The 24078-nt window shown below is 56.2% G+C and overlaps 8 protein-coding genes across 8 annotated transcripts; 4 read left to right on the top strand and 4 right to left on the bottom strand.

Moving 5' to 3' along the window:
* The first annotated feature begins 1010 nt into the window (after positions 1-1010).
* Positions 1011-5456, top strand: J3D65DRAFT_75587 (uncharacterized protein). The gene is made up of 3 exons (XM_066804152.1): positions 1011-2483; positions 2538-5127; positions 5198-5456. Exons 1-3 carry the CDS (start codon positions 1317-1319, stop codon positions 5383-5385), a joined length of 3945 nt encoding a protein of 1314 aa, XP_066652624.1. The 5' UTR covers positions 1011-1316; the 3' UTR covers positions 5386-5456.
* A 681-nt stretch (positions 5457-6137) lies between these two features.
* On the bottom strand, positions 6138-8249 carry J3D65DRAFT_634797 (FtsJ-like methyltransferase-domain-containing protein). The gene is made up of 4 exons (XM_066801257.1): positions 7852-8249; positions 7084-7755; positions 6801-6962; positions 6138-6615 (listed from the first exon to the last, which is right to left on the bottom strand). The coding sequence occupies exons 1-4, from the start codon at positions 8221-8223 to the stop codon at positions 6475-6477; spliced, it is 1347 nt and encodes a 448-aa protein (XP_066652623.1). The 5' UTR covers positions 8224-8249; the 3' UTR covers positions 6138-6474.
* A 50-nt stretch (positions 8250-8299) lies between these two features.
* On the bottom strand, positions 8300-10575 carry J3D65DRAFT_634793 (oligosaccharide translocation protein RFT1). Its single transcript, XM_066801256.1, has 4 exons — positions 9825-10575; positions 9095-9776; positions 8882-9042; positions 8300-8832 (listed from the first exon to the last, which is right to left on the bottom strand). Exons 1-4 carry the CDS (start codon positions 10466-10468, stop codon positions 8745-8747), a joined length of 1575 nt encoding a protein of 524 aa, XP_066652622.1. The 5' UTR covers positions 10469-10575; the 3' UTR covers positions 8300-8744.
* Positions 10576-11409: 834 nt separating this feature from the next.
* On the top strand, positions 11410-13171 carry J3D65DRAFT_75560 (uncharacterized protein). Its single transcript, XM_066804151.1, has 6 exons — positions 11410-11658; positions 11720-11842; positions 11902-12115; positions 12187-12364; positions 12433-12548; positions 12620-13171. The coding sequence occupies exons 1-6, from the start codon at positions 11561-11563 to the stop codon at positions 12971-12973; spliced, it is 1083 nt and encodes a 360-aa protein (XP_066652621.1). The 5' UTR covers positions 11410-11560; the 3' UTR covers positions 12974-13171.
* J3D65DRAFT_661118 (DNA-directed RNA polymerase-like protein I subunit) lies at positions 13160-18701 on the bottom strand. The gene is made up of 3 exons (XM_066802588.1): positions 18438-18701; positions 15031-18352; positions 13160-14977 (listed from the first exon to the last, which is right to left on the bottom strand). The coding sequence occupies exons 1-3, from the start codon at positions 18635-18637 to the stop codon at positions 13370-13372; spliced, it is 5130 nt and encodes a 1709-aa protein (XP_066652620.1). The 5' UTR covers positions 18638-18701; the 3' UTR covers positions 13160-13369.
* A 156-nt stretch (positions 18702-18857) lies between these two features.
* J3D65DRAFT_634788 (U4/U6 small nuclear ribonucleoprotein) lies at positions 18858-21083 on the top strand. The gene has a single exon (XM_066801255.1). It carries the CDS (start codon positions 18926-18928, stop codon positions 20672-20674), a length of 1749 nt encoding a protein of 582 aa, XP_066652619.1. The 5' UTR covers positions 18858-18925; the 3' UTR covers positions 20675-21083.
* J3D65DRAFT_75212 (uncharacterized protein) lies at positions 20996-22057 on the top strand. Its single transcript, XM_066804148.1, has one exon. It carries the CDS (start codon positions 21207-21209, stop codon positions 21795-21797), a length of 591 nt encoding a protein of 196 aa, XP_066652618.1. The 5' UTR covers positions 20996-21206; the 3' UTR covers positions 21798-22057.
* J3D65DRAFT_75373 (pyridine nucleotide-disulfide oxidoreductase-domain-containing protein) lies at positions 21932-23784 on the bottom strand. The gene is made up of 3 exons (XM_066804149.1): positions 23708-23784; positions 23046-23651; positions 21932-22997 (listed from the first exon to the last, which is right to left on the bottom strand). Exons 2-3 carry the CDS (start codon positions 23542-23544, stop codon positions 22066-22068), a joined length of 1431 nt encoding a protein of 476 aa, XP_066652617.1. The 5' UTR covers positions 23545-23651; positions 23708-23784; the 3' UTR covers positions 21932-22065.
* Positions 23785-24078: the final 294 nt, after the last annotated feature.

Genomic DNA, 24078 nt, shown 5'->3' with positions numbered 1-24078 from the left:
GGGCGTTTGGAGCTAGTCGGGGTCGAGCGCAGGACGTCGCGCGACCCGACAGAGGTCAGCCAGGGCAAGGTCAAGACGGACTGGAGGAAGAAGTGGTGGCACGCGTGGGGTTTTGTAGGGTGTTCTCGTCGGCTTATGGGGAGGCGGGCGGACAAGCGGTGCGGTCGAGTTGGTTTAGGTTTAAGTTGACGCAAGGCAAGGGTTCCCACGTGGGGCGTGTGGTGTTCCTGAGAACGGAACCCAAGACGTGCATGCTGGCTGTCTGCACGCCGTCAGGTCTGCATCTGCAGCAGAGCTCACCATTCGCTCCCTTTTCCGCCGGCGGTGCCTGAATGGCTGCCTCAGGCGTTGTGTGCAGTACATACAGTACGGCTTTCCAACTGCCCTGGTGGCGCTAAGACATGGAGATTGGGTTGGGCGATACGAGGGCGGGACAGGCGTAAAAAGTGAGTTGAAGCCGGCCTCTCTCACGGCCAGGCCAGGCCAGGCCACCAAGGAACTGGAAAAGACGTGAACCCCAGTTGCATGGGTGGCACAGACGAGACGTGTTCCCTCACCACCACGGTACAGTACCGAACACCTACATGTACATGGAGTCGCAATGTGTATCCGTCTGCAAGAAGAGCGGCCCGTCGTGCGCTAGCTAGTGTTTGCGATGAAGCCGATACGCTCGACAGGAGCTTAGCCGCTGCATCCCATCCCATCCCATCCCATCCGATGAGGAGCCATCTCACCCATCCCACCACCCAAAAGCGATTGCTGCCCGCCTCACTTCACCTCCACACCTTTAGCTGGATCATCACCTCTCAAGTCAGTCGTTGGCACGCGCCCTCTGCCCTCAGCGCGCCCCGTCGGAGCCTTCGACCCTCTCCGTCTGCTCTCCGCTTCCGGACCCTCGCCCGCACCCTGCGCGCTGCTCCATCCGCAACTCATCTCCGCCCTCTGCTCGTCATTCAATTGTCGTCTTGTCTCGTCTCGTCAAATCGCGTCACGTCACGTCTCGCCTGGTGCATCGCATCGCCGCTTCTGCTCGAGGCGCTCATCGTTCCGCCAATTGGCAGCAGCCTCACACGCGGCCCCTGTGCCAACCAGGGGTACACCCAGCCCTCTCTGCGCGCGGCCAAAGAGCGACGACTGGGCCCCATTCCACAACATATCTCGTCGCGTTTCGGTCCCCTTTTTTCGACGCCCAGCTGCCCCTCGGCCCTCGACCACTGCTCTCGTGCGCCCAACTAGCCACCGCACCAATCCGCTTCGCATGCATGAACTAGCCGCGACCAAACTACGGTTTCAGACCGCCCGACGACCTTAGGACCATGCACACCACCTCCCACCACCACAACCACCACCACCACCACCATCGCAAGGCCTCCCACTCCAAGGACAGCTCCCTGACCTCGTCCATCGTCACCGTCAAGCGTGCTGCCTCGGCCGCCTCCCTCGTCCACGACGCCTCGCCTCCTCTTCCCCCACACCACCCCGCCGCCGACCCCTATCTCGACCCCGACTCGTCGCCGAACCAAGCGCGCAAGCTTCGCTCCCGCAAGCGCCTCTCGGCTCACCGCCGCAGCTCCACCCTCTCCCACGTCGGCGAGGTCGTCGAGGGCATTGGCAACGTCAATCGTTGGTCCGAGTCGTCCACCTCGAGCAGGGCCTCGATTGTCCGAGACCTGCGTCAGGGCAGCTTCTCAACCACCCAACGACGACTCAGTCTTGGCCTAAACCCTTTCCATGGCTCCGCTATCCAGTCGTCCCCCAAGAGAAAGTCGCCTCCAGACTTGAATTCGCGCGCCAAGAGACCCCATTCTCCTCCTCCCGTGATACCTGCTCCAGACCCGCCGCCTGCGCTGCCGATTCTGTCGCCCACCGCCTTCGACTCGTCCTCGCCTCCCTTGAACTCGGCCAACAATCACAACAATCACAGCAGCTTCACCAACTCGGCCACGACGACCAACGGCAATCGCACTCCCACTGCCTTCAACTCGGGTACCGACTACTTTACCACCAAGCCCATTGTTGGCGCCTCATCGTCACCCCGCAAGCCGGGACAACCAGGTCTCGCATCTCCATTCGCCGGTGAAAGCACATCCCCTCGCCACAAACACTCCCGACTCCACTCGTCAACGTCGTCGCGAGCTGGCGCGGCGTCGGCTTTGGACAGCTCAACGAGCCACCATACCAAGGAGCTGTCCACCAAACGCAAGGATCATCCTGGGAGCAAACAAAGGGAACACAGTGTCGGAGGCAACGACAAGTCAGAGGACGAACGACGGAGGAGGTCTTCGCGCAACCGAGACCGAGGCGACAAAGACAAGAAGACGATGCTGTCGAGAGCACTGCAAAAGGCCAACACGGCCGTCTTGCTCGACAATGCGCAAAACTTTGAGGGCGCAATGGAGGCATACGCCGACGCCTGCAAGCTGCTGTCGCAGGTTATGCGGCGAAGCACCGGCGAAGAGGATCGGAAGAAATTGGAGGCAATTGTAAGTCCGTTTGGGTGGGGTCTGATAAAGTATGTTTCTGACTGAGACACGCAGCGGATGACGTACACGAATCGCATCCAGGAACTCAAGCAGCTCGACCCTGCTTGGCGTGAAAACGGCGAAAAGGCTCTGCCCTCGCGGCCGATGAGCAACGAGTCGCTGGCCGAGGCACAACACATGATTGACCACAGCGTAGAGCACGACCAGGATCCCGCCGTGATTGAGACGGCGACTGTAACGCGCATCGTCAACGACAAGTCTGCCGACAAACCATCGCGGGAGCAAAACTTTAGCAAGAGGCCCGCAAGGGAGTCGATCATCAGCTCGGCCATTCGCGACGTTGAAAACTCTATCCCTCCGTCCGACTCCCCCCGTTTCCACCTGCAGCCACCTCCTGGCAAGACCGGACAAGCGCGGCTCAAGGGAAATCTTGAATCTCCGATGGATCGAAGCTTCATGCCACCCCCGCTGTCCCCACGCCGTCCAGCCACACCCAACGGTCCGAATGACGAGTTTGATCAGTACAGCGCCCCAGGTTCCGCCAGGAGTAGATCCAACAGCCAAGGAAACAGCCAGAGCAACAGCCAGCAACACCAGCGTGGTATGAGCAATGAGTCAATATCTTGGTTGGACACCATTGACGAATCTGGTGGGTCATCCTGCTCGTCTTCTGTGCGTTCCATGCGCGCCGGGACTCGAACCAAGGGCCACGTGCGCGATGGGAGTGGGGTGACGGAGGTCGAATTCGACGCCGCATTGGACGCTGCGGTCGACGCTGCCTACGACGACGAGTACGAAGATCCTGACGCCATGTCACCGTATCGAAAAAATCTTGAGCGGGCAAAAGAACGCGTCCGGGAAGCAGAAAGGGAAATGGCAATAGAGGAAGCCAAACAGCGAGCAAAAGACCGCATGATGGAAAATCGTCGATCGCACATGCGGGAAGGCAGTTTCGAAGGAAGCATGGATGATGACGATGCTGAGGACGAGGAACGCATGCTGGAAGAGATGACCAGAGATTACTTGCTGGACGATTTTGATTTTGGCCTTCAAACAAAATCGGCCCTGCCGCGACAGTCCGACTCGAGCACCTTTTCTGGAAGCACGTGGCACAGTTCAATGTCTTCAGCTCGCAATACTGCCGGGACGTCTCTCTCAACGGTTACAGAGAACGATGCTTCCTCGTCGCAAAAGACGGCCGTCGCATCATCCCAGCAGGGCTTGCCGTCCGTGAGCGAGGCAGACGGCAAATCAAAAACGCCATCTGGTCCATGGCATGCTGCGTCAGACTCACAATCGAGCGTGAGAAGCAGACGACTGTCGGCGCAAAATGCCAAACAGCTCAAGATTGAGACTGGTATTCCTGAAGATGTCAAAGGGCCGTTGACGCAGCCTAGTCAAGCCAAGAGCGTCGACGCACCCGCTTTGCCCAAGACGGCGAACCCAGCTGCCAGCGGTCCTACTTTGCCTGCAAGCACATTCAAACAACCAACAGCTTCGGCGTCACAACCTAACCTGCAGGCGCCTACAGTCGGCTCGACTGCCGTTAGCCCTGCTGAAACCATGCCATCAATATCTCTCGCGCCCTCGCTGAACCCGATTCCAACCGACGCGTCGACGCCAGAACTTGGCTCGCGAAAGGCTCCTCATCCGCTAAAGAAGAACAAGTCGTCCATTAGCTTGCGGAACCGCCAGGTCTCGGTTTCTAGCCCCGATGGCTCTGACGGGTCTGTTGGGACTCCCCTTAGCACCACATTTTCCAACTTTCATCGCAAAACTAGTAATCCCCAAATTACCGCCACGCCCAGCATCCCCAACTTTAACCTCGATGGCATTCCTACGGGCGGGATGCATCTATTCGAAGCAGATATCCATAGCGCGTACAGCCCTGGATCACCGAACCCGATGGCCGTGAATGCTCCTATACCCCTCGAACCCTGTCCCGACGCCTACCTCCTGCGACCGTTTTGGCTCATGCGGTGCTTCTACCAAACGTTGGTTCACCCGCGCGGCGGCTATCTGAGCACCAAACTCTTCATACCACGCGACATATGGAACGTCAAGGGCGTCAAGATCAAGGCCATTGAGGAGAAAATCTCCAACTGCGACTACCTCACCGCGGCTTTGGCCAAGCTGAACCGAATCGATCAAAACGACGCCGACGGCGTACTCGAGGAGATGCAAAATCTCGAGCTCGTCTTTGATCAAGTACAGAGCGTCTTGATCAAGAAGCTTGGCTCCGACGTTGGAACCAACGGCGTCAACAACATGTTCAAAGACGCCAACACGGTGGGCGTCATGAGTCCAGATGGCAGCACGGCCTCAGAGCTGCCGTCGAAACTCGGCTCTTCCAGCCGCTACCTCAGCAGCTGGAAGAAGCTGCGCAGCAAGAACTCGGGCGCAAATCTTTCCAACAACTTTTCCAGCTCGTCGAGCCGCGTCGGCAGCATCAGTGGCGCCGGTGCTGGCATCGAAAAGGACTCGCTCACCATGAGCACGCTCCCCATGACCAGCCTGCCCAGCATCCGCTTCGCGGCGCGGCGAGAGCTGCCGGGTGGCGCCGTGCCCGGCGCCGATTTCTCGGGTCCAAACGCCAACTACATGAGCGCCGTGGCGCGGCTGTGCGACGCGGTCCAAGTACTGGGTACGAACATGACCACCACTCTCTTTCCCCCCCTCATTCGGCGACCTTGCCTTGCTAACTCGCTCTCCAGACCAAATCGCGCGCCAAGTCGAAGACCCGGGGCTCAAGCACAGCTCGCCGACGCACGTCGGACTGGAGCTGAGCACGCGGCACGCGGCCGAGTTCTTTGGCTTCTACGTGTGCCGCTTCGTCCTCAACGACGTGGCGCTCATGCTGGACAAGTTCATCAAGAGGGGCAGCGAGTGGGTTCTCATGTAATGCGGCGGGCGTTTGTGGATATGAGTGCATACCACTGCCACCACCAACTACTTCTATCACATCACCACGACCACCGTTGCAGCTGCTGCTTAAAACATTGCTTACCGGTCATTGTGGGAAAAATAGGGGAAGGGGACGGCGATTATTGGCGTTGGGCATGGGTCGGTCGGTCTGTGGGTCGTTTGGTTTGGTGTTGAATTCTTTTCGGTTTGGCTTTTTTCCCCGGGACGGTAGATGGTCGCAAGGGCGATCTTTTTCTCTTTCCCATTCTTTCTCGTTCTCTCTCTCTCTCTCTCTCTCTCTCTCTTTTTCTCTTCCTTTGCTTTCCCCCGTCTCTCTCTTTTCCGCGTTGGCGTTGCTGTTTGCCGTTTTTCTTTTTTCCTGTTGGTTTCGGGTTTGTTTTGTTGGTGCTTGGTCGGTTGCCCCCCTTTCTTTTTTGTCTGTTGTCATGAGCATTTTGAGTCGGATGGGCTGAGATGGGATGGGCAAGGGTAGTGGTGGACGCAGTATTTGTGGTGGTGGTGGTGGCGATGGTGGATGCGAGACGCATGCGCCGCTGGGCTGAACAGACGGACGTCATCGTCATGCATGACTCGATCGGATGGCAGGGAAAGAAAGGTGCTGGCGAGCGAGTAACTGAGTAAGTACGGATCAGAGAGGGAGCACGAGAGAGATGGGGATAGGGATTGGCGGGGAGAAGCAGAAGCAGAAGTACGACGCAAGCACGCGAGCATATACCCAGGACAGTAGTGAGCAGTAGTGCCGGTAGTAGTAGACGGAAGCAGCACATCTATGGATGAAATGGTTTGGAATGAAGTGTCATGACTGACGTGAGGTGTTCGCGCTCCGAGCCGACTTGCTGTCTATGAAGTTGTGCGATGATGCGCCAGCTGTGATGGATAGCGGCTTTGTCATCACAACAGCATCTGGAAGAAAGATGAGGAATTGGTGTGCGGAGGCTATCTCGACGCACCAGGCACCCAATCGTCCCTTTTTCTTCGTTCATTGCCTTCTCGCGTCGGCCGTGTCTTCTTGTCTTGTCTCATCTTGTCTCTTGCCTACACTCAAATCTATAATCCCATAAACTACCTACGCAGCCCCTTCAGCGCTGCCCGGCTCGCTTCCCCCACCACCACCGCCACCCTGACTGGCCGGCGGCAGCGCAAAGACGTCGGCTTTGGACGGCGCGGCTTTGCGTCGCAGCGCGACGAAGTAGGCTTCGTTGGACTCCTGCGCGTCACGTCCCCGGCGTGAGGGGCAATGGTTAGTTGTGGTCGCAGTTCGGCTCGTTGCGGTCGTGTGTACGCAAACAAAGATGGCAGAGAAACAGTGGGAAGGGGGGAGGGGAGAGAAATTGGTCACAGAAGAGAGAGAGAGGGGGAGAGGCGGGAAGAGAAAAAGATAGAAAGACGCACATTCCTCGAGGCCTCGGGCTTGAGGCGGTGGACGCGGTCAAAGAGGCGCCGCAGCGCCTTCTCGAGCGCCTTGTCCTCGGCGCCCTGGTAGAATTTGCAGACGAAGTGGCCGCCGGTGCGCAGCGTGTCGTGGGCGAAGTTGAGGGCGGCGTTGCAGAGGTCCTGGTGGTGGTGGTGGTGGTTAGCTACATACATACTGGTGGCAGCTGTCTGTGGTGTGGGACCAGGAGAAGGGGAACGAGGGGGAAGAGGGAGGTGGGAGGAGAGAGAGAAAAGTGTTTACCATGCTCCCCGCGTGGTCGCGGAACGGGATCCCGCTCGTGTTCATCATCCTGAAGTACGGCTCAGTTACGCTTCTCTTGTGGAACCCGCTCGTCAGCTCCCAGGGCTCGCACATGTCACTCAGCACCACGTCGACGACGCGGCCAGCCGCCTTGTCCTGCGCCTTTTGCGACGCAGCAGCCGCCGCCGCCGCTTTGGCCTTGGCCTTCGCCGCGTCTCCCTCGTTGCCAGCTTCATGCTGTTGTTGTTGATGTCGTGCGCCGTCGCCGTCACCCTCTTCCTCGCCCCGCGCCATCAACCGCGCCCTCCGCTCGCGATCCACATAGCCCCTCTCCGCCTCCTCGAGCTCCTCCTCCGTCGCGCCGCCGCCCTCTTCCCCGTCCTCTCCCGCTCCCGCCGCCGTCTCGTCTCTCACCAGGCTCCTCCGCTCGACGGCGCGCCCGCGCTCCGGGTCCTGCACGTACGCGCGCACCTCGGCCTGCACGGCCGGGCTGAGGAAGTTGCCCTGGATCGTCGACACGCCGCGCGGTGGCTGCGCCGGGATCACGTCGATGCCGACGACGCGCCCGCCCGGCGCCGTGCACGAGATGGCGACTTGCGACCAGCTGCCCGGCGCGTAGCCCAGGTCGACGACGGTCGAGCGCCGCCGGAAGATGCGGTATTTTTCATTGATCTGGGACGCGTGCGAGGGAGAGAGTTAGCGTAGAATTTTCGGAGCAGCGAGGCGGTTTGGTGGTGGTGGTGGTGGTGTTGTTGTTGTCGCGCGCACCTCGAGCAGTTTGAAGGCCGCCCGGCTCTTGAGGCCTTGGACTTTAGCTTCGCGCGTGAACGAGTCGCGACCTTGGCGTCTCGTCCACGCTGACGACGACTTGTTCGACTTGTGCCGGACATCTTGTCTAGATATACATTGTGGGCGCTGCGCGTGCGGAGGAAGAAGCGGACGGGCGGGCGAGGACGACGCGAAGAGGCGGGTTTGAGGGCGCGGAGGTAGGTGGGCAGCGCTGCGTCGACAGCATTGCGAGACGACGGGGCGGTCGAGGAGGGTGCTGTCTATCAGCTGGCGGATGAGGCGGAGGGAGAGCATGGTCGGTGGTGGAGGGTATGTCAGGCACATGGGAGTGTGTAGCGGTCGACGTGACATGGTTAAACTTTCTTGCCGGGATGCGAAGAGTGGCTGACGCACCGCCACAGCTGTGGAGAGACATCAGGATGGACCCCTACGCCGATCATGCAAGTGATGGCAACCATGCAAGCTAAGCATACACCAACACTGAGACACCAGAGGGAAGCTTGACAGGCTAAAATTTGCACATGTCCAGGAGCAGCACATGGAACCCCTCGATGAGAACCCGTTGTCAAGCCCTCGTCCATGGCCTCTGCAAGGTTGCTCGACTCGCGGCGGCCCCCTCGGTGATCGACGTGGAATTCTGCGGGCTCCCTCTCTCGAACAATCTCGACGCCGCGCGCGGAATCCGCGAAAGCGACCGAATCTTTTGCGACGTTCAATCTTGCTCTCTGCTTGCCGAGATAACCCCTTCGGATGCGCCCAACTCTTCACTGCGTCTCAATGGGCAAATTTCCACCCCTTGTTCATGTCGACAGCCGCCTTGACGTTTCGCTGCTTGTTTGTATGTACACTTTTTTTTTGGCGCGACCGAGGCCCTACTTTCCTTCCTTGTCTGGCTGGGCCTCTCGCTTTGGGCGGAGCATGTGGTAGCACTGTACCAGATAGTCTCGCTCGAGAAAAAGACTGTCATAGGGTCAGCTTTGTCCTTCCACTGGTGCAACTCAAAACTCACAGTCCCAATCCAAACACGGCTGCTACGCCACCTGCCGGCACAAGGTCCCCAAGAACACCGTACCGAGGAAACAAGCCATTCGTCATCTTGAGCAAAGGTGATGCCGAAACAGCCGCTGCGATGCTCAATCCTTTTGGCAGTGTCGCGAGAAAATCAAAGTCCTGATGGTCTAGGTCAGCAGAGCCCACAAGAGCCATTCGGGTCAAAACATACTTTGCCGTGGCGCCCAAAGTACTTTTTGATGAAGCTCAAGCCCCACACAATGCGCAACGCCATGTTGACGCAGTTCGCGAACACTAGGCCCTGAGCTCCCATCTGCAAGACCTGCAGAAACAGATATGCCGAACCCGCGAAGCCGGCAAAGAAGAATCCCATGTAGAAGGACTGCGCGCCGAGTTCCGCGTTGGTGGCAACGGATGCAATGAACGCCTCAGTGACGCCGTTGAGAGCAAGCAACGGAATGTAGTAGCAGTACGTCGCAAGCGTCTCTCCGGCCCCAGTCTCCGCCCATTTGGAACCCGCAACGATTTTGAGCAACAAAGGCGCCAGCGTCGGGCCCAGTCCGCAGGCAGCGAGGGAGATGAGGTTGTAGAGGTGGAGAATCGTCTCCAGCGTCTGTTTTGCTTGCTTCAATCCCTCCTTGGCCGGCTTCTGGGTTGAAGCTTGCACGGCGCAGAGCTTGGAGAAGAGGTTTCGGCTCGCCTCTTCAATGGGCTGGAAAAGCATGCGGGCAATGAGTCCCCCGTAGTTGGATGCGAGGGCGTAGGCACCCTGGTCACGGAGAGACGCCCATGAGGCGATGAGAATGGCATCCCCTTGGGTGAGGATGTACTTCACGCTCGACTGCATGAACAAGCTGAGACTGAGTTTCAAGAGCGGTATTTCGTCGGATTTGCTGCACTTTGTCAGGCGCGCTCCTCGGTTGAGTGATTGAGCGACATACCTCTTTTCTGGAAACTTGGGCAACAGGGAAAATTTTTCCCTCTTGGAGACTGGAATGACTTTGATCAGATAGGTTGCGAGCAAAGCAACCGCATAAGCAAGCTGGCCAACGGCGAATGGCGATGCTCCTGGGTCACATCCAGTCCTACTAGCCCAAATGGCAAACGCGCAAGTAGCAAAGCACCTGAGAATGGTTCCCGCGCTTTCTGCAGAAGCTCTGACTTTGTACAAGAGGAGCTGTTGCGTCGACGTAAAGGCTGGCTCCGTGAACAGCTCAATGATGGTCGCATAGGCGTAGATCCACAAAGACTGGCGAAAGAAGGCCACATCTGGAACTTGAGCTCGAAGCCATGTCCACGCTAGAACATGTGCGAGCGGCGTTCCGAGAAAGATGGCCAGGTACGACAAGTTGATGACTGTTTGGATCCCCGTCGCTTGTCTCTGCAGGGCTACTCGCAGACTTTCGCGAGAAAAGTAGACCACTGAGATGTTGAACAGCTCGAGCTGCGCAGACACTCCAAGCAGCTCGGGCGATAGATAGCGCAGCAAGACTTGGTTGACAGCAAAGGTAAGAAATCGAGACCCAACCTGGAGGAGGATGAGAAAGGTTGCCCCTTTCGCGGAGGCAGAGAGCACGGAGGACATGGTCGGAGGACGATGAGAGATGTGGAGCACTATCACCCGAGTGACCCCATCAGTGTGTACTCGGATTAGGGCGAATACAATCACTCAATCGAGATGGTTTTGTGGTAGTGAAAGTGACGATGATCAACTGCTTCCATGAAGCCAGGTTGCTGCCAGAGGCCCGTGCACGATCTACGCCGGGTTCCTTGACTGGGTTGGCGGTCTTGCCGCGCGGTTCCCTTTCCATCAACAACCCTCCGCCCTGGCCTCGTGTGTTGAAGCTCCATCAACTTCAGAGCACAGGGCTCTGCTGTGTTGGTTTTCATTCCCCGATATGGATCCAAGGCTGCTGCTGAAGGGGAAGATGACGTGAAGTCCGACCACTCCGTACTCTTGTCATCGAGACTGGCGTTTGCAATACGGCAAGCAGTCAACGACGGAATCTGCTTGCTCAAACGAGGTTCTTCCAAAAAGATGATTTCTCTTGTCACGCTGAATTCCGAGAGTTTGCGGTCCCTCTCGTTGAGCCGGCTATGGTGACCTGCGCCCGTTCTCCCAGCTCCGCGGCACCAAAATTTTCAAGTGGACAAACGAAGCCCACGGATTCACAGATGATGACGGGATGACGTCTATCGGTACCAACCTACCGTAAACATCCATCTCCAAGCCAGCCGCATCTGAGGCTTTGAAGAGATTGGGTATCGAAGAGCCAAGGTTTGCCGAGCGACGTTGCCTGCACTGTTGAGAAACAATGGAACCCGATACCAGATTCAAGACATCATTGGCGAGCTTTGAAGTATCATCTGCCATTCTTCTCGTATCAGGGACACTGCGACTGCAACCGACCGTACCGTGAAACCAGTGACACCGAAGACCGAACAGTCGGCCAGTACAAGGGACCTTATACCAGGTTGTCGCAGCAGAAAACGGAGCACGAACGAATGACTCGTGGACTCAGTGAACAGGAGGCCTGCCGCCCTGTATGTCATAGTCGCTCGGTGAAACTCTCAAACACCTTATTACGCGCCTTGTTCGGAAAGAAGGCCGTGGCGATAATTGGCTGTTAAACCAAAGGGGCAAGGAGAAGACGACCACCGCTCACTGCCGCACGGGATGCAATATATCACAGCTGCCAATGGCTCAAGACAGCCAATATTCTTGGTAGTGTTGGGAAATCTTTTCATTTTGAATGTCATCTTCATCGCGCTGAGGTAAGATGGCGGGAAGGATTTTTTCGTCCTCAGCAAAGTAGGAATGCTAACAGAAGTGTAGGCTCTACTGTCGCATCCGGCATATTGGAGAAGCTGGCAAGGATGACTACTGCATCTTGGCGGCTTTCATCGTTGCGGTTGGTATGAACGTGCAGAGTTTCGTCCATGTCACGTACGGCACAGGGTTGGTAGCATACTTTCAACTTCTCATCTGTTTCGACGCACTGGGTAACACTTTGCTAGGACCCACATGGAAACCATACCGCGGGAAAACTTTGTGCCAATATACAAGCATTGGTACGCGTACCAACTGCTCTATCCGCTCGCGCTATGCCTTGTCAAACAGAGCATCCTCATTCTCTACTACCGCATCTTCATCCACCAACGCCTGAGAATGTGGATCAAAGGAGTGGCCTACTTCGTCCTACTCGACACCATCATTACAGAAATCGTAAACGTGAGCAACCCTGACTCCTCAAAAGTCTTGCGAGAATCCGCCGCCACTGACGCCAAATGCCCACGACAAAGATCTTTGAATGCTCCAACCCGTCACGAGCATGGGATGTAGACGAGTTCCCCAGAGGCTGTATCAACCTGGAAGCAGCGTACTTTGCGCGGTCCGCCACGGCCATCCTGACAGACTTTGTCATTTTGATATTGCCCATGCCCGTGTTGGCCAAGCTGCAAATCCCAAAGCGACGACGAGGTGAGGAAGCTCCTCCTGCCCTTTACATTCTTCGTTTACGTCTCTGACTGGCCCATCCCATATCGCAGCCGCCGTGATTGGCATATTCCTCATCGGCAGTCTCTCTCTCTGCGCCTCCATCGCCCGCTTGATCGCCATATACGACTGGAGCGTCTCCAGCGACCCTCCGTATACCGCCATCTGGGTAAGTCTTCTCGCCCCCTCTCTTCTCGCCAGCCAGACATCCCAACCAACCCATCCTCGTCCCTCATGCAGATCCTCCTCTGGAGCCACATCGAAGTCCAAGTCGCCATCTGCACCGCCTGCGCCATCACGCTACGGCCCATCTTCCGCAAAGTGACGTCGCTGGGCGAGCCGTCGCACTCGTCGCGCAGCCGCTCGACCAAGTCGAGCCAGGCCGTCTTGACTGGAGGTGGCCTGGGCACGCTGCCAACGCCGCTTTCCGGCTCGCAGCGGAGGAGGCGTTCGAGCACGGCAGCAGCAGAGATGCTTGGCGAGACCAGGCCAGCGGCTCTTGCAACGACGTCGCCGGCGCGGCAGCGTGAGTCGGTCGTCGGCCTGGAGATTTGTGTCGTCGATGGTTTGGGGGATGGCTATAAGTTGCAGTGATGCCGCCGCGAGAAACTCCAGGTGCGAGAGGAGCAAGGCAGAAGGTTCGGTTTGGGCTTGGTCGATGCACATGGTGGAGAAAAAGAAGGCGTTATTCTTTCGGATAGTCATGGGAAGGCCGGCGCAAGACTCTTCAATGCGAGCAACAGCCCAATGGGAATCTTCTCGCACAATAGACGCAGACATCAGAAGAGCAATCTAGTGCATATCTATCCATCCTATGAAAAGCATCAGAGCTAATTTACAACACAAAAGCACCCTAACCCCGCCATAAATGCGGATCCCAACCCTTTTTCAAAACGCCCAGTTAGCTCAAGAGCATATAGAACACTCGAGCGCAACTTTTTTTTTTTTTTTTCCTGCATCTACTTTCCTTTCTTTTCTAGCCCTCCAAGCTCAACCGACAGGCATAAGAACGTCAAACGAGCCCGTGCCGACCTTGCTGAGCTTGCCGACGACGATGCGGGCCGACGGGTTCTCCAGAAGATCCTCGTCCTCCTCCATGACGGCGTCCTTCAAGAAACCGACGGTCGTCTCGAAGCTCATCTTCATGAACGGCGACGGGTTGCTCTTCATGCCCATGCGGTTGAAGGCCGTGTAGCCGCCGCCGCGCGTCATTGTGTCGGCGATGAGGTTGAGGTGGCGGTTGTCGACCGAGATACCGTGGCCGCCGAAGACGGCGTTCATCTCGCGCACAATGGTCGCGCGCGCCGCCTCGACGCCGTAGTTCTCGAGCACCTGGCAGATGTCGTTGGTGAAGATCTTGTGCGGCTCGATGACGTCGCAGTAGTCCCACATGGCCTTGAGGTCGACGCCCTCGGTCACGATGATGTTGGTCTTCTTGCCGTCAATCTTTTCCGTCGTCGCGAGACAGCCGTTGAGCCCGCCGCACGACTGGATGACGGCGTCGTGGCAGGCGGTCTCGACCAGGTGGAGCATGAGCAGCTTGGCCGTCGACACGTCGTACTCGAAGACAATCTCGCACCACTGGCCGTCTTCGTCGTCAAACTTGAAAGACGCGATGTCCTGGACCTTCTCCTTGATGCGCAGCTCCCTCTCGGCCTTGGCAATCTTGCTCATCTTCCCAATGTCCTCGTCTTCAGAGTCGTCTTCAGAGTCGCTAGCGCTCCTCGAGCGGCTCTTGAGACCTTCGTCCTCAACGTCCGGCGTAGCATCTCTCTCTCGGGTCTGCTTTTCAATGGCGGCCTCCCCGTCGTCGGGCATTGCGTAGGAAGCGTTCTCTGAGCGGTTGGCCTTTTGCTTCGAGTTTGTCGCATCGCCATCGTCATCTTCATCTTCGTCGTCATCGCCTTTGCCTCCCTCAGCATCCGGCCGCGACTGCTGTTGCTCGATGACGCCAGCAGACTCTCCGATATCCGGCAGGGCGTCGGTCTTGGCAGCTGCCTTTAGCGTCTTCTCCTCACCCTTCTTCTTCAACTCGGCGCGGATGATCTTCTGCAACCGGGGGAGGAACTTGCGCTCAATCGTCTGCTCGACATCCTTGACGTTGATGGCGTACTCCTTGCAGTACTCCTCGGACGGGAACAAGTTGAGGCGAATCTTGTAAATCTTCGCCATGCTGTATCCAACGCCCTTGCCCACCGTCTCATTGACCGTGACGTCGTCGATGATCTCGGAAAGACTGAGCCGGCTGATGCCCTTGGCAAACCTCTCACCCTCTTCCTTCTTGAGTTCAGGATTGAGGTACAAAGTCATGGAAGGCGTTCCAATCTTTGCACTTGCAGTCATGACGATTTCGCGCAGACGGGGGATACCAAGCGTGACGTTCTTTGCCGAGTGACCCGCCAAGTGGAAAGTGTTGAGCGTCATTTGTGTCGATGGCTCACCAACGGATTGGCCAGCAACAACACCAACGGCCTCACCGGGCTCGACAATCGACTTGAGATACTTGGCATCAAGGGCGGCGTCAAAGGTCTTGCGTGCGATACCGTCAACGCCTTGTTTCTTGTTCTTGATGAGCCTATCGGGGTTCTCTTCAGCGTACTGGAGTGTCGTTAGCAACAGTAGATCGAACGTCTTATGCTGGGCTTTCTCACCTTCTTCTTCGCCTGGAAGAATCTTTCAGACGTGCTACCAGCATGTGTTGCCGGGGAGTAAACCGAGGTAACAGGGTCCATGACACCCAAGTCTTTCGTCTTTTTGTAGGATTTGGTGGCAGCCTTGTGGTAGTCGGTGACTTCGTCGCTCATCATCCTTGAGAACTGACCACCCAAGTTCAACGAATGGACGATGGACGGGAAGTTCTCTGCGGTAAACTTAAAGTCCATCATGTACTTCTCCTTGGTCGTATCGATACCATCTTCGCCGTACAAGAATTGGACAACACTGCCGTCTGAATCACGTACAGACGTGTCGTACTCAACCTTCAAACCTTCCATTCCCTTGATAACACAGCGTTGAAGGTAACCAGAACGCGAAGTCTTGACGGCAGTATCGATCAAACCCTCACGACCAGCCATGGTGTGGAAGTAGTACTCCTGAGGTCGGATACCAGTCAAGAAACGGTCGACAATGTAACCACCGGCCCTGACACTTGACTCGAATGGCTTGAAACAAGGCAAGGTCTTTCCGCTGACCATTGTAGGCACACGACGTCCTTCCAAAACTTGCTGCCCGAGGTTGCAAGAAATGAGGTTGGCGTTAACCTGAGAACCCTTGGCACCAGAACCAGTCATAGACTGCATCTGGTTCTTTGGGAACGGCTTGATCAAACCATCCGGAAGACATGCTTTGGTCACCTCGGAAGAAAGTCCGGCAGTAGCTTGGTTGGTGAGCTGATCAAGACCGTGCTGTTTCGAGTCGTCGCGCATGACGCCCTCCAACCTCTTCAGCAGCTCGGGGCTCGTCGAAGTCGGATTGCTACTTTCTAATGAGACGTACTTGGCAGCAACCTCAAGACCGACCTTCTCGGCGCCCAGTAGAATCTTACGGCGCGTCTTCTCTCCTTCTGCTGTGAGCACAAGGTCCTCAACACCGCAAGAGAATGCTCTCATGTGCAGTAGCTTGGTCAGCATTCTACCGAGCGCGCTCAGAAGCCTTCCAGCAGCGGTGTGGCCGTAAGCCTCGTATACGGCGTTGACGAAGCCTCCGCTGGCTGGACCGATCTGTTTCTTGTCCATAATGCCACAGAGAAGTTCTCCGTCCTTGAAAATGACGTTTTGCTCCTCAGATCCCTCGCCCCATCGGTTGGAGGCAGTCGTCGATTTGGAATGCAGCGTGAGACCAGCGTGTGTTTCGGGTTGAATATTCTTCAGGACAGTGGTGATAAGCTGCTTTCCCGTCCAAAGTGGCCTAGGTTTCCGAATTGCCGGCGGAACGGTCAAGAGCCTGCCAGAAGTCGTGTGGTTGTCCTCGGGTCTCAAACAGGCGTACAGAAGCTGGTGGTAGTCGTCGCGCGTGAAAAAGGTATCTTTGTTGGTCAGGGAAACACCCATGGAGATGTGATCCTGAATCAGACCACGCAAAGGCGCTCCGGCAGTGGCAGAGAGATATTGATGATCAGTGTCTGCAATGGTTGCAGCTTCTGCCCGCGCAAGCTCATTTTGTGGAAAGTGCATGTTCATCTCATCACCGTCGAAGTCGGCGTTGTAGGTGTTGCAGTTGGCGTAGTGCATGCGAATTGTCTTTTCTCCTGGAAGAACCCTGGCTCGGTGACACATCATGGATGGCTTGTGGAGCGTGGGCTGCCGGTTCATAATGACAACATCGCCGTTGTTAAGATGCCGGTAGACCTTTTTGTTTCTTGCACCATTTACCCTTGTAGTGGACGGTGCGAGAAGCTGGTTTGAAAGCGCGGTGCGTTCTTCCAAATTCTTGCGTTCAAGGTTGATGACGGATCCATCCTCGTTCTCAATGGCCGAGGCACCAGGCCACTTGAAAGGTCCATTCTGAACAGCTTCCTTCAATTCGTAAAAGTTGTGGTTGGTAACCGGCTCAGGATATGTCAGCTTCATGGCGAAGACTGGAGGAACACCGATTTCGTTGGTTTCGATGTTGGGGTCTGGAGAAATGACACTGCGGGCCGCGAAGTTGACACGCTTTCCCATCATGTTTTTACGGAAAAGACCCTCCTTCTTCTCCAGCTTTTGCTTGATGCCGTCTTCATTCTTCTTGCCAGCAGCTCCTTGGATAGGATTGCGGTCGCGATCGATGAGAGAATTGACACCGTCCTGCAACTTGACAATGTTGTTCTGAAGGTCGCTGTAGCTTCTGGGCTCCTTGCCAGACTCGGTGGCGCCCCTCTTGATGTCGGCGATGATCGTTCCAACGTCCTGGCAAACTTGCAAAATGTTCTTGTAGAGGTTGTTCATTTGGGCTTCGGCAACATTGTCCTGTCCAGTCTTGGCTTCTGGGCGATACTTGGTCGGCGGGACGCAAAGGGTCTTGATGAAGAACATGTCGGGTGTCATTTTTCCAGACTTTTTGGCACGGGTCCGCGGTCCATAGACGAGGCTCAAGATCTCCTGCTCCTTCTCAAATAGCCGCTCCAGGAAAGCCTTGATCTCAGAAGTGGTAACATAGGTTTGTCCGGGCTCTCCTTGGTCCTTGGACTTCTTCGAGGCCGTCACCGTTGCCGCCTCCACTGCGATTGCCGTTCCGTCGGTAATTTCCTCGTCGACATCAATTGACTCGCCATCTTCTTCGTCTTCAAGCTCTGAAGCATCCATGTCTGCGACTCCTTCGTCCGTCTCCATTGCATCTCCCTTGTGCTTGTTCTTGAGTGCAAGTTGGCGTCTTTGTCGTTCCGCGTCTTCCACGATGGGGTTCTTAATCTTCATTCCCTTTTGAATCATGGCAGCCTTGTCCTTTGGGCTCAACGCCTTCTTGAAAATCTTGACGTAGCGATCTTTTCTGAAAGACGGACTGACTCCACCACAATTTCCGCACTTCCTGTTCTTGTTGATGTCGAAGAGAAAGTTTTTGATGAGGATCCTTCGCGCCTCCGAGATGGCCTCTGTCTTCTCTGTCGACCATTCCGACCTCTTCCTGCCTCCGATAGACTTGAGAGCCCGCTTGAAGAGGGCCTCCCGCTTCTTCATAATGTCACTCTTCGCAACATCACTGTCGTCCGACTCCACGTCTTCGCCCTCTTCTTTCGGGTCCTTTTTATCCGATTGAAGCTTCATCTCGTGGATTTCTAGTTCGGTACTCAAAAGCCCGTATCGGAGAGCCTTGAGACGCAGCGTGTACTCGTGGACAAGGACTCGGGGCATCTTGAGGCCGTAGCAATATTGACACTGAGACCGGACGAGGCGCAACAATTGGTCCATGTAGGTTGGGTGGTAGACAGGCACAGGGAGTTCGATGTGGCCGCAGTGACCTGGGCAATCGCGGGTGTTGAGATTGCATGTCGAGCACCTACGCAGTTGTTAGAAGGCTGTCTGCAAGTTCTGCCAGTACGCCAAAAGCTATGTGCAAGATCCCAAGCAAGGACAGGACTGACGGGTTGTCAAGGAATGCTCCGAGAGCAGCGTCGTATAATCCACCGGGGGTCGGATGAAGCAGATTGTCGAATGTTACAGGGTTCGTCACTCTCTTGACCGAGAGAGCCCGGATCTCCTCAGAGGTAAGGAAGCCGAACTCGACGCCCGCAATGGACGACGAGACGGGCTCCGCAATGTTCATACCGAGCGAGGAGGGCATCTTGTGCTCGGTACTGGGTTGAGGGGAAGAGGGAGCGCGCAGTGGATCGCGCTTGGAGGTTCAGAGCGCAAAAGACGCGCCTCTGAGCGCCAAAAATTTGGGCAAGCTTCACGTCCGTGCATGGTCTGAAGGCGGTGTGGCTGGTTCTGCCGTTAGGCGGTGTAGACTCGTGACAGCCTGAGGTGGTTTCGCTCTGCCAACGCGGATGTCTGACGAACAACTGCGCGTCTCCCGCGCCGAATCACCCAAAACTCGACCCTCTCACGCTCTTCCACCTCCACGCTCGCCATGGTCGAGAAACGTCCGTATCCTGAGAATGGAGACTCTCAAGCCGACAGCAAACGACCTAGATCGAACAATGCCTCACCAGCACCTCCGACTACTGCATCAAGCAGGCCGGACATCTCCAAGGCCGTAGCTGAGGCTCGCGCACGCGCCGCTGCAGTCAGAGCAAAGTTGGAGGCCCAGAGAAATGGCACCTCAGCTTCTCCTTCACCGGCTCCTCCGAGCTCCGCCGCATCGCCCCCGCCAGCAGCACCGGCGCAGACTGCTGCCGAGGCTGCTCGGGCAAAGATCGATGCTATGAAGGCTCGCGTGGCTCGCGTGGCAGCTGCCACGAAAAAGGCCTCCACCCCAGCCCCTGCTCCCTCATGGCAGCCTCCTCAGTATGAAGAGGACACTTCGAAAGCACGCGGTGGATTGAACATTGGCCTTCACCCAGCGCTCATGGGCGATTCCGCTCAGGGTGTTGGCGCGAGGGGGAGCAAGTCCATGCAGCCGAAATTCGCAACCACAATGGCAAACAGAAGGACTGAGTCTCCTGGGTCGAAACAAAACAAGAAGCAGTTGGATCTGAGTGGGCCGAACATGGAGGAACTGAAGAAGAACCCGTACTTTGACCCGAACATCGGAAGTGCGCCGAGTGGAAGAGAAAGAAAGTCTAAGCAGTTGGTGTTCAATCAGAAGGGCAAATTCATTCAACAGGCCAATGCCTTGAGGCGTCAGGAACACTTGGAGCAGATGAAGAAGAGGATTGCGGAGCAGGCGAAGAAGGTTGGACTGGACGAAGATAACGAAAAGGCCTTTCTTGTGTCTGCTCCACCAGAAGTCGAATGGTGGGATGAAGGCCTCGTTGACGGAGCATACGATCTCGAAAAGGCCAAAATTGATACCCCGGATTCCATCATCACGCACTACGTCCAGCATCCCGTCCTTTTGGAGCCTCCGCAAGACAAGAATGCGCCCGCACCCAAACCTTTACCCCTTACGTCCAAGGAGCAAGCGAAGCTGCGTCGCCAGCGTCGTATGGCGGAGCATAAAGAGCAACAAGCCAAGATCCGTCTGGGTCTGGAACCACCGCCTCCTCCCAAGGTCAAGAAGAGCAACCTCATGCGCGTCCTTGGTGAACAGGCCGTCAAAGATCCCACTGCGGTCGAGGCACGCGTCAACCGCGAGATTGCCGAACGAGCGACAAAGCACGAAATCGAGAATCACGAGCGGGCTCTAACCAAGGAGCAACGCCACGAGAAGCTCGAGCAGCAGCAAGCTGGCGATGCAGCCAAGGGTATATCCTGCTGCGTGTTCAAGGTCGACAGCCTTGCGTACGGCAAGCACCGCTACCAAGTCGACATCAATGCCAAGCAAAACGCGCTGACAGGAATCACGGTGCTGCACCCCAAATTCAACCTCATCATTGTTGAGGGTGGCGCGCACTCGATCAAAAACTACAAGAAGCTCATGTTGCACCGCATCAAGTGGACCGAGAACGCGCTGCCCACGAGCGAGCGCCAAGAGTCGTCTCGCGAGGCCGAGAAGCCATGGCTCTCGGCGACGGACGACACGGGCCAGCTCAAGGACATGAGTGGCAATCGTTGCGTCCTGGTTTGGGAGGGTCTGGAGAAGCAGCGTGCTTTCTCCAGGTGGATGGGCGCGAGGACCTGCGAGACGGATACCGATGCCAAGGATGCGTTGACCAGGGCTAAGATGGAGAACATGTGGACGCTGGCGAAAACCATGCAGGATGAATTTGCGTCTTGAGATGCGGGAAGTAGCGGTAGAGAGAAGCGCTGGGTCAATTGAAGCTGACCAAATGTCTGGAGGAATTACAACTTTTTCTACTTTTGAGTGAAGAATATTCCCCTGATTCTTCCAACGGATAGCCCATCCATGCGTCTATCTCCTCTTCCACGCTGCCTTTTCTCAAATCGTCCCTATCCAAAGCCCTCACAGTCATCTGCGATTGATCCGCTGGCGAGCCACTTGGTGTAGTCGCTCAATGTCGCCATCATGTAGTTCTAGCACATACACATGGACCAGTCATTCTCGAACGACAACGGACGAGGCAACGAATCAAAGGCAGAAGCGACAAAACAATTATCATTGGTATATTAACCCCCCACAATCAACCAATCAATCATGCCTCCCTTCCTCCCATCCCATCCAAGCCAATCCTTTTCCACATACCCATCCACCATATATCTCCATCATTAGATATCCAAGTATCCAAGCAGCCATCCATCCATCCGTGCATCCACCCATCCGATGCTTTTAAGTAGGTATTTGTTTTTCGATGCCAGGCCCACAAAGCCAGGAATGTTCCCCAGGGGTCGCTCGCTCTCGTCAGGAGGGCAACCACAAACGCTCAAACATCCCGCTCAACGACAGCAGGCGCAACGACTTAGCAGACAAAAAAAGGAAAAAAGAGGAGAAGAGGAGACCGCAATCTCACCAGAGCGGTCGAAGAAGGGCTGGATGCATCCACGCGGCGCCTCTCTCTCACAGAAACGAGCCGTGCTTCCGCCATCCAAGCCAAGACCGGAAAGAAAAACAAGAGAGAGTGATGACAAGAAAAACAAAAAAAGAGGAAGGGAAACTGTTCTATGCGCAAACGCCCCGCATCCCCTCCCTGGGCATGCTCTCTTCTAGATCATTCACCCCAACCGTTCTATCCCAAACAAAACAAAGGAGAGACCAACAAGCAAGAAAGACAAGTGCGTGGGGAACAGCAGAGACTCCTGGAAATGCAGCAACGACGCGGAACCGTATGTACACATTTTGGGGGGTTGTTCTTTGCGGAGTTTTGAGTCGGGTTTATTTTTTGTTTTGGTCGGGTCGTTGTCGTTCGTTGGGGGCGGCGGTTTTGTTTTTACAGAGAGAATGAGGAGAGATTTTGTCGCTGACGTTATCGTTCATGTCGGCGACGCGGGAGCGGAGGCGGCGTTGCGATTTCCCTTTCATGTTGTTTCTTCCCTTATGTTTTTTTCGGCTTGGCTGTAGGGAATCGCCGCGGCCGCCCGATCATTACTTATGAACGGGTTCCCGGCGGTGATTGCTAAAAGCGAGAGATATCTCTGCCGAACGCCCAGTTGACGAACCTAGAGAGTGATGAGATTTAGCCATTGCGTCTTCGAGACACGGAAGAGAAAGACTTACCAGTAGAGCGGGATGAGGATCTTGTTGCGGATGCTGACAGCCTTGGTCAGGTAGGCACCGCGCCAGATGAACCACGCAGCGCGGCCAGAAATGTGGCCACCGCCTCCGCTCTGCATGATAGCGCGCCAGTTACCCAGGTACGCCATAACACCCAGGTTGTTCCAGCGGAAGCCCTTGCCGTGGTCTACGGCCTCTTCTCCCTTGTTCAGCTGCTTGGCGAGCCACTTGCCCTTTTGGTATGCGACCTGCGCCGTAGCCGGGTACATGGTGCCCTCGACCATCGCGCAGTCGCCGATGGCGTAGACGTCCTTCAGAATGGCACGGGTGCCCGTCTCCTCGTCGGTTTCGGGCTCGAGGATCATGCGAAGTTGGTTGTTGGTGATGATCGCTCCGCTGCGCGGGTGCTTCTTGACCATCCAGCTTTCAACGCCCTTGTCGGATCCTTGGACTTCGACTCTCCTAGCTGGCAGGTCGCTGAAGCGAGACAGAGCCTTCTTGACAAAGGGGTTCATCATGAGACCAGTACTCCAGACGACCATACCAACGCCAATTTCTCCCTCTTGCCTGACCTTGAGCGTGTAGCAACCCCTGGGATCCTTGATACCGGTCTGGTGGGTAGGAACGCCAGTGCGGAGCTCCTCGACGTGGTGGGACGTCTTGATGTCGATTCCATCTCTCCTGAACACGTTCATGGCGTACTTGCCGAGGTTCTCATCGAACATGGACAAGACCTTGGACGCAACGTCGTAAACCGTAATCTTGTAGTATGACATCAGCTCGGGGTAGAGGTTGGCCAGGTCCTCCCTGATGATGTCGTGCAGCTCGGCGGAAAACTCGATACCCGTGGGACCACCTCCAACGACGGCAAAGTTGAGCAGGTTCCTGCGCATCTGGTCCGAGGTCGTAGGCAGAGCAGCCGTCTCAAAGCCTTTTTCTGGTCAGCATTTGTTCCCTTTCATCTTTCGGAAAAACTCACACTCCAGAATACGGTTCCTGATTCTCCTGGCGTCACCAACGTCCTTCAAAAAGTATGCGTTCTCCTTGACGCCTGGGGTGTTGAAAGTTTGGCTGTAGCATCCCACGGACATGATCATCTTGTCATATGACAGGTCAAACAGGTCGCCCTTCTTGGCCTCCTCGGCCTTTTCCAACGCTCTTTGCTCGCCAGTCTTGTTTTCATGACGGTCTGCCGTCAACGCCATGCCCTGGGAGGGGTCGTCCACCGCCTCTTCAATAACAATCTTCTTCCTCTTAAAGTCGACCGAGTCGGCCCAGCCCTGGAAAAATTTGATGTCGGTCTGCTTGCTGCGAACAGGTTCTAACGCGGTGCGGAATTCGAGAGTGCCAACCGAGGTCGAGGCGAGAAGAGGAGTAAAAACGAAGTAGGAACGGGGAGAAACGACAACGACCTGATATTTCTTGGGGTCGAGTCGGCGCGCAGCAGTGTAGCCACCCCAGCCTGTTGAATCGTACATGTGAGCCTTTTATTCGCGAATCATCTCCCGGGCCATTGGCACCACGAAGAATCCAGGGGTGTCACAAGGGAGCGTACCGGAACCGAGCACTACAACTCTTTCTCTGTCTGGACCACCAGTCAGCTCCAAGAACGCGAAATTTTCAGGATACATGATTCCGCACCCTCTTTTTGCGCATCCAATGCCTCGACGGAGATGCTTCTCCGCTGCTGTCCCCATTGTGCTGCCAGGCGCGCGGGTGCGACGCCGTTGGCCAGCTTGCCCATGCGGGCGCGCTGCAAAGCAATAGACATTGCTGCCGTGAAAACCGAAATCTGAAGCGCTCAATTGGGAAATCGCAAACTGCTAGGAAACGGTAAACGACTGTAATGCACTCGCAGCGCCTTTCTGGATCAAGTCGAGTCTGCGTGCCCTCTTAAGCCAGAATGACGTATGGCGCCTTGCGGATGTGCCGGGGCGAGTCAGGGAGGAACCCGGAGGCGACCAGGGAAAGTTTTCGGAGCGGGCGTCGCTGCGCGGAGGAGAACGGCTACC

Source organism: Phyllosticta citribraziliensis (genome assembly GCF_038025025.1).
Source record: "Phyllosticta citribraziliensis strain CPC 17464 chromosome Unknown J3D65scaffold_10, whole genome shotgun sequence".
NCBI classification, from domain to species: domain Eukaryota; kingdom Fungi; phylum Ascomycota; class Dothideomycetes; order Botryosphaeriales; family Phyllostictaceae; genus Phyllosticta; species Phyllosticta citribraziliensis.
This window is presented reverse-complemented; position numbering and strand designations above follow the sequence as displayed.